We start from the raw sequence: 21,329 nt of genomic DNA, 5'->3' as shown, positions 1-21,329 counted from the left end.
ATCATGAAACTGGTCTGGTATGCATTCTTGGTGTGGTCATCACCTCTACACTTTGGGAGGCATAAAATGGGAATTTTCAGCAACTGCACGTCATGCAACTGATGCTACATGGAATAAGCGGGCTGCACCAATTACACAACGGGCTCAAATAGGAAATCCCAGTCGTCCAGGAATTCTAGAAGCCATCATGGACTGGCCAGAGGGCAAAGATTTTGGGATGTCACCAGAAGAGGAGGTGATGCATGCTGAAGAGGCCCCACCATATAATAAACTGTCAGAGAGTGAGAAGCAATATGCCTTGTTTACTGATGGGTTCTGCCATACTGTGGGAAAGCATCAGAGAAGGAAGGGAGCTGTATGGAAAACCCTACGACAAGCTGCAGAAACTGCTGAAGGAGAGGGTGAATTGAGTCAGTTTGCAGAGGTGAAAACCATCCAGCTGGCCTTGGACATTGCTGAACGAGAAAAATGACCAGTACTTTTTCTCTATACTGACTCATGGATGGTGGCAAATGCCCTGTGGGGGTGGTTGCAGCAATGGAAGCAGAGCAACTGGCAACGCAGAAGTAAACCCATCTGGGCTGCTGCATTGTGGCAAGATATCGCTGCCCGGGTGCAGAACCTGGTGGTGAAGGTACACCACGTAGATGCTCTTGTACCAAAGAGTTGGGCCACTGTCCTGGGTTCAGCTACAGCAGTCATTTTTTCTCCTTCTTAGTAGCTGGTGCAGTGCTGTGTTTTTGACTTTTAGCCTGGGAACAACGCTGATAACACCGATGTTTTCAGTTGTTGCTAAGTAATGTTTACTCCGACCAAGGACTTTCTCAGTCTCATGCCCTGCCAGGGAGGAGGGGAAGCTGGGAAGAACCAGAGAAAGGACACCTGACCCAAATGGGCCAAAGGGGTATTCCATACCACAGCATGTCATGCCCAGTATAGAAACGGGGGAGTTACCCAGAAGGCCCAGATCACTGCTCGGGTCAGGCTGGGTATCGGTCGGTGGGTGGTGAGCAATTGTATCCTCTCCCCTTGTTATTTCCCTTATCATTATTATTACTGGTGGTAGCAGTAGTGGTTTTGTATTATACCTTAGTTGCGGGACTGCTCTTATCTCAACCCGTGGGAGTTACATTCTTTTGATTCTCCTCCCCAACCCTCCAGGAGCAGGGGAAGGAAGAAGGGGGGGAGTGAATGAGCAGCTGCGTGGTTCTGAGTTACTGGCTGGGCTTAAACCACAACAGCCAGTGAGGAACATCAGAACAACCAACAGGTGGATCAAGCTCCTAAGACTGAAGTGGGTCAGATGGATTTAGATTGGCAACATAAGGGTGAATTATTTTTAGCCCAATGGGCCCATGACACCTCAGGCCATCAAGGCAGAGATGCAACATATAGATGGGCTCGTGATTGAGGGGTGGACTTAACAATGGACACTATTGCCCAGGTTATTCACGAATATGAAACATGTGCTGCAATTAAGCAAGCCGAGCGGTTAAAGCCTCTCTGGTATGGAGGGTGATGGCTGAAGTACAAGTATGGGGAGGCCTGGCAGATTGACTATATCACACTCCCAATGACCCACCAAGGCAAGCACCATGTGCTTACCATGGTGGAAGCAACCACTGGATGGCTGGAAACATACGCTGTGCCCCACGCTACTGCCCGGAACAACAACTAAAACATGGGTGTTTTATCAGCATTGTTCTCAGACTAAAGCCGAAACACAGCACTGCACCAGCTACTAGGAAGGAGAAAAATAATTGTTACTGCTGAACCCCGGACATAACTGTAGCTGCAAGTTGTGGAAACCTAAAATCTCTCCCTAAGAGCACTGTGGCTAGGTAAGTCACCCACAAAATGCTTTTCACAAGCAATTTGTCAGGGCAGGATTTAAGATGACTAAGATTAGGTGAGGTAAAAATTCGTTATCTGGACTCCATCCTCACAAGAAATACAGATTAGCACCCTCAGAAGGCAGTTGAGTCCACCTACCCAGAACTGATATGCCTCTTCTGAAGGCTTAACTTCAAATCTCAACCCTAAATTTCAGAAGTGCTGAATGCTTAGAACTACAGGTGAGTGAGATTTAACCTAGAAAGTTTAATATTAATCTCAATGCAGTGCAAAGTCCTATCAGAACCACTTTGGCCACCAAGAAAGGATAAAAAAAGACAATGCAAAACACTACACATTTAACAGTGACAGTAAGAGAAAGCACAGGCTGATCATTAAAAGCAAGCACCACCTGCTCCTTTCACCAAGACCACACAGATTTTATTTGGCTTTTTGTTTTGCTGGAGTCACGATCCCACCTCTTGTGCTGCCCCAGTTCTGGTACACACTCAATGATCAGCACAGTGATTATACTCTAACTGAGAGGAAATGATAGAGATGATTTTTTGTTTTCTTCACTGGGGGAAGGAGGGTTAAGAGAAGGTGAAGAAGCAGCATAAAGCAAAAGATGCAAGCAGCCAGGAATGATAGGAGAAGACTCATTTTACTAGCTGAGACTAACCAAGTTAAATTTGAGCTAAACAAAACCATATATATGCCAAGAAGGAATAAGACAACGGATAAAAAACATTCTATGCCTATCCAGCTCACTGAACTGGAAGCATTCCTCACAAAGTCAGAAGAGAAGCCAACCTAAGACCATAAAAGGAAGACAATGAGAGAAGTTCAGCTGAAGGTCAACAAAGATACGACCACTGGGGTCCCCAAGACCCTTGGGACCCTCACTTAAAATAAACTGTGCATGTTCCAGTGGGTAGTAACCTATATTAATGAGTTCTGGGAAGAAATTATAATATGTATAAGATTTCTGCGAATTATAATGTATATGTATGAAATGAATGCTTATAACCAAGAAACCTGTAAGAATCGGCATGCACATTAGGCAGAGCTATCCCCCGTGCATCTGGCACCGTAATAAATAATGTCTGCTTCTTAATACTACATTGGAATTAAGGATCTATAGTCTCCCGACCTTCTGTGACAGAAGCGAGACAGAATGAGACTTTCCCCTGCCGAGGTTTAAGCCCAGCCGGTAACTCGGAACCACTAAGCCACTCGCTCACTCCCCCCCCTTCTTCATCCCCCCACTCCTGGAGGGATGGGGAGGAGAATTGAAAGAATGTAACTCCCACGGGTTGAGATAAGAGCAGTCCCGCAACTAAGGTATAATACAAAACCACTACTGCTACCACCAATGATAATAATAATGACAAGAGAAATAACAAGGGGAGAAGATACAATTGCTCACCACCCGCTGACCCATACCCAGCCCGGCCCGAGCAGTGATCTGGGCCTTCCGGGTAACTCCCCCCACTTTCTATACTGGGCATGACATGCTGTGGTATGGAATACACCTTTGGCTACTTTGAGTCAGGTGTCCTGTCTTTGCTTCCTCCTGGCTTCCCCTCCTCCCTGGCAGAGCATGAGACTGAGGAAGTCCTTGGTCAGAGTAAACATGACTTAGCAACAACTAAAAACATCAGTGTTATCAGCATTGTTCCCAGGCTGAAAGTCAAAAACACAGCACTGCACCAGCTACTAAGGAGGAGAAAAATGACTGCTACAGCTGAACCCAGGACAGTATCCGCCCCTTATTCCATACTATTCACATCATGCTCAGATCCCACATTTTTTCAATATACCATCACTTTTGTCTCATATATATGTTACACACACATATATATACACCCACACACAAAGAGAGAGATATCACTTCCTTAGTCCATGGACCAATCCCTATAAAGTTGCTGAATTCATCCAGTCCATGATGTCAGGCTCCATCTCCTGTAACAGTCTTCCAGGGCAGGAGAGACAGTGTGTAGTGTTGGACTGTTGGCTGCTAATTACACCGCTGAACTCGTCTGGTTTCATTAAAGTTTATTCTTTGTTGGGGTGATGATCAGAGGGAAGCCAGGCACTTGTTCTTTGACAGTCACCAACCCCACAACAGAAGGATCCTCTGAGAGACCAGGCAAGGTGGACAGCTGCTTAATTTCCTCTCTTGAAGGCAGAAATGCCAAAAGCCCATTGGTACCATTCTGGGTCTTTGAAGTACCCTCTCCTGAGACAGTCTATGCCAAGGATGCATGGAGCCTCTGGACTAGTCACAACGGGATGCTACTGCCAATTCTTCCCAGTCAGGCTGACTTTAGTCAGTAAAGACTGTAATGATTCAGTACAGTCAACTCTTGGGATCCTCCTGTCACTCCAGAAATAGAAATGGGTTCCACCCCTTGATACCTTGATAGCATCAGGTGCACTGTGCACTGGTATCTACTAGAGCCTTAAACTTCTGCGGGACTGATGTGCCAGGCCATCTGATCCACACAGTCCAGTAAACCCGATTATCCCTCTCCTCCACCTGGCTGGAGGCAGGGCCCCTCTAATAGTGATCATAAGATTCTCCACTTATGTCTTGTGGAAAGGGATTAGTATTCCTTATCACAGGAGCTGGAGTAAAATCAGCTCTTCAAATCCATCTGGAAAACTCCTCACTAGAGACTGGAGCAGCAGCTTTCATGGGAGGATCATCCTTGACCATTGTTCCCCTCTTCAGTTCACGCACCCTTTCCTCCAGAACTGAGGTAGGTTTTCCATCCCACTTTCTCATGTCTTCTCCATGATCCCACAGGTAAAACCATAGGGTGGCCCGTGGCATGTACCTCCTCTATCTTCCCTCTCAAGAAGCAGGGCGCCTTCTGTTAATAGCTGAGACATGGGTTGGTACGCATGGGGAGCTGGACAGATCAGATAAATCGTCTCTCAATTGTTTGAACTCCTGGGACAGTTTTTCCACAGCTGAAAGGATGGAAGGGGTGAGATGATTGTCTTCGAACTCTCGGAGTTGACGAATCAGGTCATCCACTGTTGGTGATGCTCCATCATTCCAGGTCATTGATGCCAATGTGTGGGCATATGATGATGGCGCACTCCGTGTAAGTTTCCGCCACATGGGTCATGTACATTCGACTTCATCTGGATCTACGGATGCATTCCCGGCATCCAGCCTACGATAGATCATCTCTATAATGGCCGATTCCCTCAGGGACTGGATGCCTTTCTCTATCGTGGTCCAGTTGGCTGAGCGACTCGTAATATCGTCTTTGTAGGGAAACCTTTCCTTCACAGCTGCCAAGAGCCACCTCCAAAGGCTGAGGGCTCAATTCTCTCTTGCAATTACTTTGTCAATTCCTCCTTCCCTAGCAATTGATCCCAGCTGCTTGGCTTCCCTACCTTCTAGTTTGTGACCATCGGCCCCATTGTCCCAGCATCGGAGCAACCAGGTGACAATGTGCTCCCCTGGAAGACAGCTGAAATCTTTTCGCATATTCCACAGCTCGGTTGAGGTCCGGGGTCGAGAAGTCACCTCTTCTTCTTCTTCTTCCTCTGATCCACGTAGTAGTAACTCTTGTTCAGATTCTGTCCCCTGTAGCAAGAGCACTGGGTCTTGATCTTTCTTCACTGCACAGGTTGCTCTTTGTGCCTCTCATTTGCTTTTCCCCTTGCTTACAGGGGCAACAGATATTGTATAAAGTGGTCATTTGGTTTAGCTGCAGTGTCTGTCACTGTGGTTGGAGTGGCTGCAGTGTCTGCTGCCGGGGTTGGTGCAGCTGTTGTGCTTGGGGGTTGAGTAACACCAACAGCTGGGTTGTTTATTGCTGTTGGGGTTTGAGTAGCTGCTGTACTTGTTGCTGGCGTTGGTGTAGCTGCGGTGCTTAGAGTTGGAGTAGCTGTGTTGTCTGTTGCTTTGCCATCAGATCCAGAGACATTTTTTTCCCTTTGAAGGTGCTGGATAGTGTTGAGCAGGGCTCTGTAGGCGTAGGCCAAGCCCCAGCACGTTGCCATGATTTGTCCCTCTCTGGTATAACCAGGATGACAGCACACCTCGTTTAAGTGTTTTACTAGTTTTTCCGGATTTCGCACTTGTTCAGGGGTGAAGTTCCAAAGCACTGGAGGGGCCCACTGGCCTAGATACTTGCCCATACTATCCCACACACCCTGCCACTCATGACTGTCCAGCCTCAGGGAAAATCTCTTGGTGGTCCTCCTATATCGTCGTCTAACCCTAGACCAGACCTGAACCTGATACTGCTTAACTTTCGAGATCAGACGAAATAGGGTGTTCCCAGGGTGGGATGGCCGTGGGTAAAACACACTCCGTATGTTTGCCAACATGCTGATCCCCAGCACAATCAGCAGGCAGGTCTCAAGGGTATTCAAAGGCCATCTAAAACCTTCAGAACTCTCAAATGCTGCTGTAAATAGGCTGGTGGGGGAGCAGAGGGTGTGAGGGAATGCCTCCTTCGTAGGTTGACCCCCCGAGGAGAAAAAAAAGATATGTAATTGCTAAAAAATTTCATTACATACCTCCCAAAGTATAGAGGTGATGGCCACACTGGGAACGCAAGCCAGTTTCATGATCAATGAGTCTATTGTATTACAAGTCATTACCATGAACTACAGTGAAACGATAACCTTAGCCGAGGCCCCAAAGACGATGAACACTAAAACGGCAAATAGTGGCTGGAAGTAAGGTACGACAAGGTCAAACTCTGAGACCAAGCACAACTACTGTGAGAGCAAATAAATCAGCACTGTGACGAGTATTAATCTGAAACAATGAATGCTTATCACAAATATGATTAGACACACTCTGGTCAGATCTGTCTTTATCTCAACCCTTCGTGCCCCACGTTGGGCACCACGAAGAACTGTCATGGTTTAAGGCCAGCCAGTAACTCAGAACCACGCAGCCGCTCATTCACTCCCCCCCCTTCTTCATCCCCCCACTCCTGGAGGGATGGGGAGGAGAATCGAAAAATTTAACTCCCATGGGTTGAGATAAGAACAGTCCAATAACTAAGGTATAATACAAAACCACTACTACTACCACTGATAATAATCATGATAAGGGAAATAACAAGGGGAGAAGATACAATTGCTCACCACCTGCCGACCGATACCCAGCCCGACCCGAGCAGCGATCTCGGCCTTCCGGGTAACTCCCCCCAGTTTATATACTGGGCATGACATGCTGTGGTATGGAATACCCCTTTGGCCCATTTGGGTCAAATGTCCTGTCTCTGCTTCCTCCTGGTTTCCCCTCCTCCCTGGCAGAGCATGAGACTGAAAAGTCCTTGGTTGGAGTAAATATTACTTAGCAACAACTAAAAACATCCGTGTGTTATCAGCCTTGTTCCCAGGCTGAAGTCAAAAACACAGCACTGCAACAGCTACTAAGAAGGAGAGAAATGACTGCTACAGCTGAAGCCAGGATATCCCCTTTGCGAGTTGTGGCCTGCCAAAAATGGTTTATAATTTCATAGAGAAACAGCCCAAAATAAACCACGAACTCACAAAAAACCACAATGATTGCTAAATGACTCAAGGGGATCACAGAAATGAAACACAACTACCACCACATAATCAGGTCTTAAATTTTAAGCTCTGTGACTGCTGAAGTTTGAGAGTCATTCTACAGAGGCTCTTCCTCTATCTTCTCTCTGCACGAACTCAAGCCCCTTCCGCTACTTCACCGCATGACGCACCTGCATGCTCTTTGTCCCCTGGGCAGACAGAAGACACCCTCTATATTGGTTTGATCCTCAGTATATACGTAGCCATCCATCTCCTCTACCAGCCTTACGTGTGGCAAGTGGCAGGTGGAAACCTGAGAGGATCTGGCACTGCCGATGAGAGCCACTTTGTATTTTGAAGTGGTATGCAAATTAAAATGAAAAATTTGGACACCACACATATGCCACCTCCTCCTGAGATAGTTTTACAGCTTAACTATCTGCAATGCAATTTTACGTAGATGCAAGATAGCGGTCAAAATGAATGCATAGATTAATACACTCCTGCAACTAACACACAGACAGTAAGCATATTAAATACCTGTATTTTTAAATGGCAGCATTAAAAACTGGGTATGAATATGGCAGTAGGATTACCATATGGTAACAACACTGACAATCTTAAGACCTTTTATTTAGGTAGATCATTTCCAAAGAATAACACTGATAGTGGTGCTACTGCATGTCTTTCCTTACACAAGATCTTCTGATAGCATTCAGATTTCTTTTGCACATATGAATGAACAGAATGCAAAACAGAGCACTCAAGATCTTTCCCAACACATTTACAATATTGAAGATAACAAAATTCTCTTGCTTGCTGAGGGGGGAAAAGGGACTAAACCAGAGTATACTCTGACATACTATTACTGATAAAGCCCACAACACTGAGATCAGAGTACATATCCGATGGCCTCTACCCAGACATGAGCTGAGTCACCACATCCTTGGCCTGCACATCCAGCCACCTACGAACAGGAATATTGATACACAGCAGGGGAGACAAATGCAACACAGCACTGGCTCTTACTGAAAGGACAGAAGCAGAAGCAGCTGCTGTCTTGCAGTGTCCCTGCCCACACCCCTCATTTCCATGAGCACGTCTGCAATGCCAGCACCTTCTTCTATCCTTTCCCTCCTCCATCTACGGTACAAAGGTGCAAGAGTATTTTAGGGGGTCCCCACGTGAATACTTGCAAATCACCATCTAATCCGCAATGCTGACAAGGCTCAAGGCTGAGCAACAGCAATAAGACCACACCCTCATATTTCAGCATGCATATTTGGAATTTATAACACTTTCCACTTTGAAACACTTTTGAAAGAACATGTTTCTCCTGTGGCTGTACAATGCCTCCTTTGGTCTCAAATCCAATGAGAAAATCTTGCAAATCATAAAAACATTTGGTAAACACGATCAGTCACTCAAGCTATTAATCAAAGTGGCTGTTTTGCAAATACGGCATAAAATACAAACTAAACTAAGTTTCAAATCAGTGATGTCTGTCATTACCAAATATTGCAATCTCTGGCTACTCAGTAAACACACTGGATGTGCTGGACACTCATACTTGAAGCTGACCTTCAAAGATAATGTTATAAGCAGTTCTTCGCTAATTAAAAGCAATTTTAAGCTGTCATAAAATAAAAAAATTTGAAGCACACTTATACAAAATTTGGTATGCAAACCAAATGGCTATAAAATCCCTTGGCTCTTAGCTAAGCTCTAAGATTTTTTGCTAGAAAAAAAAATTTGAAGAATTCAAACTATAAAGTCATACTACCATGAAAATACTATACATGCACACGCTACCTAGCTCAGCACACATCCAAGCACTGCCTTTGGGAATGAGGAATCCCTCTGGCCCACCACAACTCCTGACCATGGTACACACCATTAATAGCAGCAGCACAAGGCAAAGGAAAAAAAAAATACACACAACTGCCCTAACGCATCATTCCAGGGGTGAACACTGATGAGAACTCAGAGAAATCTCTATTTTAAGGATGTAATTACAGCAAAGCAGAAAACCATAATGGCCTTTATGTGACAATCATTAGTACTAAGTGTCATACAAGTCCATTGCCTTTATCCTCCCCAACTAAAGAAACTCCGAGTCTTTGGCTACATCTGAAACACCACACGCCAGTATCTGGTATTTACAGCCAGTTTGATTGACATCACAAAGAGCGAACACCCCAATTCAGTGTTGTATTTGAAGAAAGGTAAAGTTCAAAAGACTGAGAATGCAAACCTGTTGACATAAGCAAACTCAACAGCTTTACTTCTGCTCTGAAAGCTTGCTGCTCCTCTTTCACACTTTATGATTCTGCTGCACTTACATAAAAGTATCATCCTGGCATTGCAAGCAACAGAAAATGTGTCTCATTCTTGATAGCTATGAAAGGATATTAACAGCATAAACCCTTTTTTGGTTGTCTTAAGTTTTGTTAGGAAGCTTTTGCTATCTGTGATTTCTGGAAGCTTAAACTTCTTGTTAAAAGTGGCAATAGCCTAATGGTCGCAGCCTTTAGCCAAGAAGAAGAAAATGTGTATTGGAAATTGCCTAAATAAGTTGTCTGACTTTTTTCCAACTTTGTATCAATTAACTACAGTGCTCCACAGGAATTTTCAAACAGTGGCAGCTTTGGTTTTGTATCCCAAAGGCAGCAGAGGAACAGCAAGTGAGGTTTGCCATGCCTTACCGACATTAAAGCACTATTTCTTACTTTCTAGTAACAGCTAGCTATTGTTAGAGACCATATGATTTAATGGATAGGCTGAAGTAGACTGGAACTCAGGAGAACTTGATTCTTCTTGCAATTCAGCCGTAACTTGTGCTAACAATGACTCTTCTCTCCACTTTATTTCCCTCTCCTTTTATCATACACACTCATATTTAAAATGACAAGACCATCCCATATTATGTACAGGTATAGAATCATAGAATAGTTAAGGTTGGAAAGGACCTTTAGATCATCTAGTTCCAACCCCCCTGCCATGGGCAGGGACGCCTCACACTAGACCATGTTGCCCAAGACTCTGTATAGCACCATTTTTAACCAAATAGCCTTCTAAGTAGCATGGTCCAAAAACATTATTTGAATGTGATTAATCTAACTGCCTGTTGCTACCATTAAACTAAGCAACCGAACTTTTTCCATTTCCCTCTCCATCCATCCTAATGCCTGCAGCAAGAATCAAAGGGATTATCGGTATCTTGCCTCTATCTTCCCTTTTTTCCTGTCAGAGTAATTTCTTTAACTCTCACCTTGTAAAGATTAGCTTTGAATTCATCTCCCTCTTTAAAACTTACACTCAGCCTGTTCAAACAAGAGACGTGCAACAGAACTCTGCTTATACCACGTACAGCATTTGAAGCCTTGATAGGTTCACAGAATCATAGAATAGTTAGGGTTGAAAATGACCTTAAGATCATCTAGTTCCAACCCCCCTGCCATGGGCAGGGATGCCTCACCAATGAAAGTCAGCTTATCTAAAGTCACTCTAGTCATCTGATATCTGGTAATCCCACCTGCATTCTAGGGGTTTTCAATGCTTATAATAGGTGATTTTCAACCAACTTATGTATGTTTTTGCAGTAGAGGCTAAAGAGCAAATCATATATATGTTCCCATGGAGACAGGCATGTGCATATGGCAAAGCTGTTAAGTACTCACGAAAACACAAACATTACCTTGACACTCTTAAGAATTACTATTGGTAACATGTTGCCACACTACCTAGAGGAATCCTACTCCAACAAGACAAATAATTTTCATGACAAAAGCCTTCACTTCTTTGCATGAATGATATACAACTTCTGTATTATAAGTGACACTGGTAAATACATTGTCAGTATGCAACATTCACAGGGAAAAATGAGGCAGGAAACCTGTGAATCACTACAGCAGGCTCTAAATGCATGAAAAAACACACCTGCTGCACTGAGGGAATATTGTACTGCTATTTCTACTCTTATGTTCAGTTTAGTTCAAACAAAACAAAGATAAGTCTTTCATACACAGAATTCTTTGAAGAAAATCTACTTTCTTACATGTTTTTTTGAAATGCATCTTTTCACACAACCTTTAGAGATATATTCTTCTTTACAATTTCTTACAGATAGAGCATTTTTCTCTTCCACCTCAAAGCTGAACCCCAGTTGGAGTGTTTACTTTTTTATCAAAGTAAAAAAGTTACAGAATCCTTAAGTGATTTTCCAGTTTGTGTTAACGTTACATTCAGTGGAAGCTGATCCATATCCCTTTCTTTCCTACTATAATTCCAATGCAAATAACATACAGTGCTTCTTTTAAAACTTCCATACATGGTATGAATCCACACACGATACTATAAGGAGCAAATTTCCCAAAAGCACTCTTGCAAATTTCTTCCAGTTTGTATGGCACTAGCATTTGTGACTATCATGGTATCTCAAGAAGGCCCTTAATTTTATGGAAAAGCATGTGTTTAACATAAGGCATATGATTTAAACAAGCCTTACACAAACACTTTGTTAGGGCCACTGTAATTTAAGCTACCTCCTGCCTAACTACAGGTGAAGAAAAACAGACCTTGTAGCATGCCCCAAAAGATCAACAAATCTTATGCTGTCAAACCAGGAGGAAAAGTTCTTATGTGTATTTAAAATATCAAGAACATCTGCAATTAAATTAGGTATTAGTCAAGTACAAAATGAAAAAGACTAATGTACTTCAAAGTTTTACTCTTAGAGCATTAATGAATATATTAACATGAGTGCTAATGTAACAAAATCCTTTAAAGTGTTTTAAAAGTAATCAACATAGCACCATTATTGGGAATACTTAAAACTCAGTCTTAAATGCATACGTTACAATTTCATAAAGTAAAGATAGGGTTTAGAATCCCAATTTTAAAATATCAGACTGTTCCATTATGGACTGTTCTCATACACACACAATTTTTCACCATGAAGCATAACCCTTTGTTCCATAATCCCCAGTTGTATGTTTAATGAACACGTAAAACACTTCCATCAAAAAGAAAAACCACAGTTCTAGCATGTTTAATTCTTTGGAAATGAACATCTACGTTGCTGAAATGGCATTAGTGACAAATAACTATAATCCAATGGCCCAAGGCCAGCAACTTCTATTACAACAGATTTGGTTGTTTTGTATGACACAGCACGTTACATGTGTATCACTAAACAGAAATTAGACTGCTTAGTTTACCTATAAACACAACTCCACTTAACTTTACAAGTATTTTAACAGCTACATGAATGGAAAAATCAGTGTATCTAAGCAACTGCCTACAAAAACTGGATTTATTAATAGGTAAATGGCTGTATCTATTCTAAGAAGTCCCCCAATCAGTGCTATAGTCTAGAATGCACAGAATAAATAGCAGTGATTCACAGAACCTGTGGGCTTTATTCTAGTATTTGCATGCTGCCATATAGTTCCAAATTTAAGTTCTATGTCGGTTTTCTCAGACTTCCCTTTTTTAACCAATCCACATTCACCCACTGTACTCTGCATGGATTCACCATTCACATTTTAGAAAGGCAAACGATACCTTCTGGCTATCTAAACTTACAGCTTCAGAAGCAGCCTGAATTCCAGAGACCACAGAAACCTATGACAACTACTCCCTCCACTGGCGAAAGTTTTAGTAAAAGGACGAACCCAGGCCCTTCTGAGCAATGAAAACAGGACTCAAAAATGAAGGGAGACAAATCCAGCTTCTTCACCCCTTTAAAACAAAGAACAGTAACTGAGCAGGACAGGAGAGAAGCAGCAGCTACAGCAAGACGATGCACTCCAACACCTCTGTCCAAACCCACCACCGGCAGCCCTTGCCCAGGGCCACCTTTCATTTTGTGTTCAGGGTGTCCCCCCCCAGTTATCAGCTTGTTTCATAAACCTGACAGACAAAATCCACATTGTCCTCTCTCCAAACACTTCTTTTTGCCTGTAAGGACCCTGTAACATTAGACACATCTACACGGATGCAAGCAAGCTAGCGCTCACCCAGCAAGAAACTCATGCAGCTGCAGAATAACCTTTTTTTTTTTTTTGTTAAGATTATTTTTGAAACAGATCGATTTCCTAATCAAGGTCATCCACAAACGTCAGGCAATACACTGCAAAGACAGCACAGAACAAATGTCTACAGACAGCAGCCTTTTTTTTTTTCCTTCCAGAAACAGTGCTGGCTTAAGGGAACATCAAACTACACCCTGCCAGTGAGCAACACTCCAAAGGGCCATAAAAGAGGAAGTCTGCAGTACAGTATTTCAGGGAGTCAAATTGCATGCCATGTTCTGAGTTCCACTTATTCTGGTTGCCAGGCCAGACAAAGACTTGGGTGAGGATGAGCAGCAGCTTATGAGCTTGTTCAGCTTTTTCTGAACTCAAAACTCAACTAGTTTTTACTTCAGCTGGGTCTGGGGGTGTCCTGGGTTCAGCTGTAACAGTTGTTTTTCTTCTTCCTAGTAGCTGGTGCAGTGCTGTGTTTTTGACTTTAGCATAAGAACAATGCTGATAACACACCAATGTTTTTAGTTGTTGCTAAGTTATGCTTACCCCAATCAAGGACTTTCTCAGTCTCATGCTTTGCCAGGGAGGAGGGGCACGGGAAGCTGGGAGGAAGCAGAGACAGGACACCTGACCCAAACTGGCCAAAGGGGTATTCCATACCACAGCACGTCATGCCCAATATAGAAACTGGAGGGAGTTACCCGGAAGGCCCAGATCGCTGCTCGGGCCGGGCTGGGTATCGGTCGGTGGGTAGTGAGCAATTGTATTGTGCATCACTTGTGTTTATTGTTTTCTTTTCCTTTCCCCTTTTAGTTTTATATTCTCTCCCCTTGTTATTTCCCTTATTGTTATTATTATCATTGGTGGTAGCAGTAGTGGTTTTGTATTATACCTTAGTTACTGGACTGTTCTTATCTCAACCCGTGGGAGTTACAGTCTTTCGATTCTCCTCTCTATCCCTCTGAGGGGGGGGAGAAAGGAGGAGGGGGAGTGAGCAAGCATCTGCGTGGTTCTGAGTTACTGGCTGGGCTTAAACCACAACAGGGGGCAACACAGTACATTTAAAATGGCACCAAGTTAATATGACACCACGGTAATGGTGAAAGAAACAAGCATAAATGAATCATTCTGCTATGGCATCCTTTCCTCTGTTTAACTTGCTTTAACAAGATTTATAAATTATGAGTTTGTATTAATTCTATGAAAAACAATAAGAAAAGTGGCTAAAACAACTGTTTATACAGTTCCTACAGAGCATTACTCTTTCCAAACAGGGAAATAGATTTTAAATATAAAAAAAAAAAAAAAATTAATTTAGATTACCTTGATGACAAATGGTTTCAACTATACCCAATGCTAAATCAGCTCAACATCTTTAGTGTCATACAAAACCTGTAGTGATACAGCAAGTTTACTTCTAGCTCATCTTAATAAAAATCTTACAGATTTTGAATGTACTCAGAACACACCCAGAAAACTGACAGCAGTACTTAAATATCTCATTAAATGATTATGAAATAATGATGTGGAATAAAGAGGTACAAACGACCAGCAATATCTAACCTGTGTTACAGTATACTCATGTGCTTGCTGACTAGCTGGCTGCCCAAAATTAATACCCCTTTGAAAATATACAATATGGTTGTGTTTCATGATTTATTTGTTAGAATGTGTAAAGTGCCTGATGAAGTATTTCTGCCCGCTATTACACAAATCCATTAATTAGCAGAAATCTGACTATTCATTTTAGCTATTAAAAGAACATGATTTTCTTTTAGACTTCCCCACCCCCCGTGACAAAAAAAAAAAAGGTCTCAATTACAGTACCCTCAAATTACAGTCACATGGGAAAACTAAGCACTTTTGCTTCAGACTCTGCATTATGACACAAACATAATCACCAAATAATGTTATTTATGTGTTCAGAACAGAATCTTATCATAAATCTCTAATTTTTCTACTGATCTGCAACACTACCATCCTAAAATAAAAAGCTGCATCCTTGAACTTAATCTTCAGGTTCTCTGTCCAAAAGAATCTAAACCATTGTCACCTTAATTCAGCATTATATCACTATACTGCTCTAGAATATATATTCATATAAATCCCACACAGCATTTAAATAAACTGCTTACATTAATGGGAAAAAAAAGAAAAAAACACCTACAAAAATAGGCTGTGTTTAATGACACAAATAAAGCATTAACTGAAAGATATCCTACATATTTGCTTCTAAATGATACATAAATTTGAGCAGCAATCCTCATGAGACCTAAATATCTACCTTTACCTATAGAGGGGGGTGATTAAAAATACCCTATAAGTTAGTACTAAGATGAATTTACAGTCTAGTTTTCATTACAGCTGTGCAGTGCTTCACCATAAACTAAATCATAGCTGAACTTTTTTGTGTTTCAAGGTACACCAACTTAATTAAAGTTCAGACACAAAAATGTCCTTAATTCTTCTAAATCCAGAAAAAAAGCTGCAATGTAAAACCCAGTGTTATCCAACCGATCGCATGCACTGCTGTCTAATACTGAAGGGAGGGGAAAGCAGCTAGGGGAGTAAAACAGCTTCTGAGATGGACGCTGAATTCTCGATAAATGTGCATTCAAAACTAACATTCATTAGGACAGTAAAAAGATGTCCGAAACGAAGTGAGTTTTCTCCATGTTAAAAGAAAAATTGAAGGATACAAAACTTTAGAACACTTTAAAATTTTAAACAAACACCAGAAACTGCAACTGCCCTTAGAACACCCACATTAACAAAATAACATTCCTCTTTCTTCCAAACATAAATAAATCAAGCTGGATAAGAAATGTCATAATAATTTTCACTACTTGCAGACTTTTGTTTATGGAAAAATCATTGTCAGTGCCACTAGTGCACGACTTTATTAGATGTGTACCTTAACTGCCATTCAGAAAAGCAGAACTCAGAATAAAGCATAACCTTGTTTCAAACACTTAAATTGTATGGAAAATATTTTCTACCACAAAAGACACGGTTTCTTAATAAAGTCATCTTTAACATGATCAAAGCTTTCTAAACTTTATTATTTGCTAAAACCAAAATTGTATGAAGTCTTGAAAATAAACACCTCGGTGCACCACACACTTATGGCCTGACATTTTTGCTTTAAAGCTTTTTGGGATTAAAATCTTACAAGAAAGAAATAGTGAAGTTATCCCGTTCAATCATTTACTCTAAGCACGCATTGGATTAGACCAGGAATCGAGCTTTTAACTTCCGGTGAAAAATTATCACGACTGCAGTTTTTCTTTTTTTACTCCGTGCACAAATCTTCTGGCTGCTTTAGTTAGTGGGAGACAGGGATACTGCACACGCATCCCCATGCACAATGATCTTGCAACACTCAGCCCTTTGCACCCCAATGCATGGAGGTTTATTGAGTGTTTGGACGGGGGGTGAAGGGATTAATCTACAAATCTCCTTATCCTCTTCTTATTATAGAATCGCTTCTATCTCTTCCTCCCTCCAAAAATAAAAAAGCCCAAGCTATCGACTTTCTCTCCCCATCATCTCTTTGCAGTGACTCAAATAGGGGCACAGCATCGGCTTCACCCCGTGAAGGCTCCGCTAGGCCGCCTCCGCCTCTCCGCTCCTTCCCCCCACCGAGGTGCGGTGACACCGGCGAAGCGAGAGGGCGAGCCCCAGCACGCTGGTTCCCTCCGCGGGACCGGGAGCACGGGAAGCCGCCGTCCCGGCGAGCAACGAGGCCGCTCCACCGCCCTGAGGAAATCCAATGAAGCTGCAGAATCACCCTGGGCCTTGTCCTGGCCACCACGCTCCCACCATTAGCGAATCGCGCCGCAGAGACCGGCCGCCCCTCGCAGCCCTTCAGGGGAACCCCCGCGACGCCCCAGGCCGGCAGCGCGAGAACAGGCAGTACCTGTGCGCTGTTGACCGCCATGGCAACCCGCATCCGTGAGGAGCTCAACGTCTCCCAACCGACTCACGCTACTAGCCCGACCGCCGCCATCTCCTCTCTCACACGCACCGAGCAGGCGGCGCGCACCGCGCCTGCGCACAGAGGAGCGGGGAGGGGACACCTCTGCGCCTGCGCGCGGGCCGGGCGGCAGTGGCTGACGGTGGCCACGCAGGTGCGGTGGCGGCCGAGATAGTTCTGTGGAAGGGGCCTGGTGGGGTCGCCCATAGGTGGGAGGGTGGGTGAGGTAGTCAAAAACTTCGCTTTCAGCCCCCAAGCATCGGACGAGGCGGGCCCAGGCTGAGGCGAGATGGCGGCGGGAGCCTGGCCTCACATTGCTGGGGCTGCAGGCAGCCGAGTAACCCGGGGAAGGCAGCGCGGCCGGCCCTGTGCTACTGCAGTGAGGTAGTGCGGTGCAGGAGAAACTCAGCTGGAGAACTGCACGTAGCTAGGTTGCCCCCAAGGAATTAATGTAGGGTTCACCTCGAAAGGCAGTAAAAAGGTGCATGGCACTGGTTGCTCTGGCAGGTGAGAGGCAGGATGCGTGTCCATGGGAGGCAGAGTGAAGCTGTCCTACATCTGTCCCAAATAACAAGCGTGGGAAGGGGTTCAGTGTTTGTATCTGGAAAAAAAAAAAACCCTCAAGTGACTAAGCCAATCTCATGATTTTGAGAGGACTGACTCATAACCGAATACTAAAACCCCCAGGCAAGAATCCATTATATTAATTGCTAATTTACTCTGTATTTTTTCATTAAACTACCAAATTCTGCAAAAGTCTAGTTCAGTTGGGAAGCAAGTAGTAGAGAAAGATTAACATTACAGTGAAAGTTGAAGAGAAGAAAAGGAAATAAAGAAATTTGTGGCTTTGGCTGCTCGGAGAGGAGGTTCACTGACAGCAGAAAGATTCATCCACTTTTCTATGAAAAGGACATTTCCCTCTTGTTTTATGAAGTGCAACACTTCATGTATGCTCATGGAATGGTTTTCCGTATTGGCCTCTGTCCTTTTAGCAGACACACCCTGCTGCTGCTCCCTTCTGTTTCTAGCAAGTGCTGCTCTTGTGTCCTAAGGCAGAGAACTAGCAGCGAAAACAGCTGTTTAATATTAAAAGAGAGAAACAAAAAAGGGAGATAAATGTATAGGCCTTTTGCATACAGCATTTCACAGGTTTGAAACCCCCTCTCCGCTCAGGAGTCTCATTTACAAGGTAAATAATGGAGTGAAAACCCTTATGTAGCTCATGTGCTTGAAGGCAAAATTCCCTTCTGCTCACAGTGCTGCCTAAATAAACTCGCTGGTTTTCCTAGAAAAAAGCGTTTATTGGCTTTGGGGCCTAGGCTAAGGTTACTGTTTCGCTGTACTTCATGGTAATGACTTGTAATACAATAGACTCATTGATCATGAAACTCGTCTGGCTTGCGTTCCCAGCGTGGTCGTCACCTCTATAATTTGGGAGGTATATAATGGGAGTTATTAGCAATTACACATCTTTTTTTTCCTCCTTGGGGGGTCAACCTATGAAGGAGACAGTCCCTTATACCCTCTGCTCCCCCACCAGGATATTTACAACAGCATTTGAGAGTTCTGAAGGTTTTGGATGGCCTTTGAATACACTTGAGACCTGCCTGCTGCTTCTGCTGGGGATCAGCATGTGGCTAAACATAGAGTATGTGTTTTACCCACGGCCGTCCCACACTGAGAATGCCCTATTTCATCTGATATCAAAAGTTAAGCAGGGTCGGGTTCTGGTCTTGTCTAGGGTTACACAACGATATAGGAGGACCACAAAGAAATTTTCCCTGAGGCTGGACAGTCATGAGTGGCAGGGTGTGTGGGATCGTATGGGCAAGCACCTGGGCCAGTGGGCCTCTCCAGTGCTTTGGAACTTCACCCATGAACAAGTGTGAAATCTGGAAAAATTAGAGAGAACACTTGAATGAGATATGCTGTCGTTCTGGCAATACCAGAGAGGGACAACTTGCTGGAACGTGCTGGGGCTTGGCCTATGCCTACAGAGTCCTGCTCAACACTATCCAGCACCTTCAAAGGGAAAAAAATGTCTCTGGATCTGATGGCAAAACAACAGACAACACAGCTATTCATCCCCCAAGCACAGCAGCTACACCAACCCCAAAAACAGACACTGCAGCCACTCCAACCCTAGAGGCAGACACTGCAACCACTCCAACCACAGTGACAGACACTGCAGCTGAACCAAAGGACCAATCTGTGCCAATATCAGTTGCCCCATAAGCAAAGGGAAAAGCAAACAAGAGCCACAAAGAGCAACTCATGCAGTGAAGAAAGATGAAGACCTAATGCGCATACTACAGGGGACAGCATCTGAACAAGAGTTATTAATACAGGAATCAGAGGAAGAGGAAGAAGAAGAGGGAACTTCTCGATCCCAGACCTTGACCGAGCTGTGGAATATGCGAAAAGATTTCAGCTGTCTTCCAGGGGAGCACCTGGTTGCTCCGATGCTGGGATAATGGGGCCGACTGTCACAAACTAGAAGGTAGGGAAGCCAAGCAGCTGGGATCACTTGCTAGGGAAGGGGGAATCAACAAAGCGATTGCAGAAGAGAAACGAGCCCTCAGCCTTTGAAGGCAGCTCTTGGCAGCTGTGGAAGAAAGGTTTCCCTACAAGGATGATGTTATGTGTCACTTAGCCAAGCGGACCACGATAGAGAGAGTCATCCAGTCCCTGAGGGAATTGGCCATTCTAGAGATGATCTATCGTAGGCCGGATGCCAGGAACACGTCCGTAGATCCAGATGAAGTTGAATGTACACAACGCACGTGGCGGAAACTTACACGGAGTTCACCATCATCATATGCCCACTCATTGGCATCAATGACCTGGAATGATGGAGCATCACCAACAGTCGATGAAGTGACTCGTCAACTCCGAGAGTTTGAAGACAATCTCACCCCTTCCATCCTTTCAGCTGTGGAAAAACTGTCCCAGGAGGTCAAACACTCAAAAGAAAAACTACCCGATCTATCCAGCTCCCCACGAGTACCAACCCATGTCACAACTATTAACAGAAGGCGCTCTACTTCTGGAGAGAGTAGATAGAGGAGGTACATGCAGCGGGCCACCCTATGGTTTTACCTGCTGGATCACAGAGAAGACATGAGAAAGCGGGATGAAAAAGAACCTCAGTTCTGGAGGAATGGGTGTGTGAAGTGAAGAGGAAAACAACGGTTGAGGATGATCCTCCCAAGAAAGTTGCTGCTCCAGCCTCTGGTGAGCAGATTCCCAGATGGAGCGGAAGAGCTGATTTTACTCCAACTCCTGTGATAAGGATCCTTGGCATAGACTATCTCAGGAGAGGGTACTTCAAAGACCCAAAAGGGTACCAATGGGCTTTTGATATCGCTGCCTTGGAGACGGAGGAAATTAAGCAGCTGTCCACCTTGCCCGGTCTCTCAGAGGATCCTTCTGTTGTGGGGTTGCTGAAGGTCAAAGAACAACAAGTGCCAATCGCGACCACAACAGTGCATCAGTGGCAATATCGCACCAACCGAGACTCCCTGATTCCCATCCATAAGCTGATCTGTAGACTGGAGAGCCAAGGAGTGATCAGCAGGACCCGCTCACCCTTTAAGAGCCCCATATGGCCACTAACAAAGTCTAACAGAGAGTGGAGACTAACAGTAGACTAAAATGGCCTGAAAGAAGTCACGCCACCATTGAGTGCTGCGGTATCTGACATGCTAGAACTTCAGTACGAACTGGAGTCAAAGGCAGCCAAGTGGGATGCCACAAGTGATACTGCCAATGCATTCTTATCTATTCCTTTGGCAGTAGAGTGCAGGCCACAGTTGGCTTTCACTTGGAGGGGCGTCCAGTACACTTGGAACCGACTGCCCCAGGGGTGGAAACACAGCCCTACCATCTGCCATGGATTGATCCAGACTGCACTGGAATAGGGGCAAGCTCCAGAACACCTGCAATACACTGAT

At 44.0% G+C, this 21,329-nt stretch overlaps 1 protein-coding gene across 2 annotated transcripts in view; it reads right to left on the bottom strand.

The window, feature by feature from the left end:
• Positions 1–17,352, bottom strand: part of LOC115619054 (ubiquitin carboxyl-terminal hydrolase 10-like) — a 58,004-nt gene extending 40,652 nt beyond the window's left edge. For both annotated transcript variants that reach the window (XM_030511071.1, XM_030511072.1), the window contains exon 1: positions 17,320–17,352. In XM_030511071.1, the coding sequence (XP_030366931.1) occupies positions 17,320–17,352 (33 nt within the window). The remainder of the gene's footprint in view (positions 1–17,319) is intronic.
• Positions 17,353–21,329: the final 3,977 nt, after the last annotated feature.

The sequence above is a fragment of the Strigops habroptila genome, chromosome W, assembly GCF_004027225.2.
Source record: "Strigops habroptila isolate Jane chromosome W, bStrHab1.2.pri, whole genome shotgun sequence".
NCBI classification, from domain to species: Eukaryota; Metazoa; Chordata; class Aves; order Psittaciformes; family Psittacidae; genus Strigops; species Strigops habroptila.
Note: the sequence above shows the minus strand (reverse complement) of the source record. Positions and strands in the feature narration are given on the sequence as shown.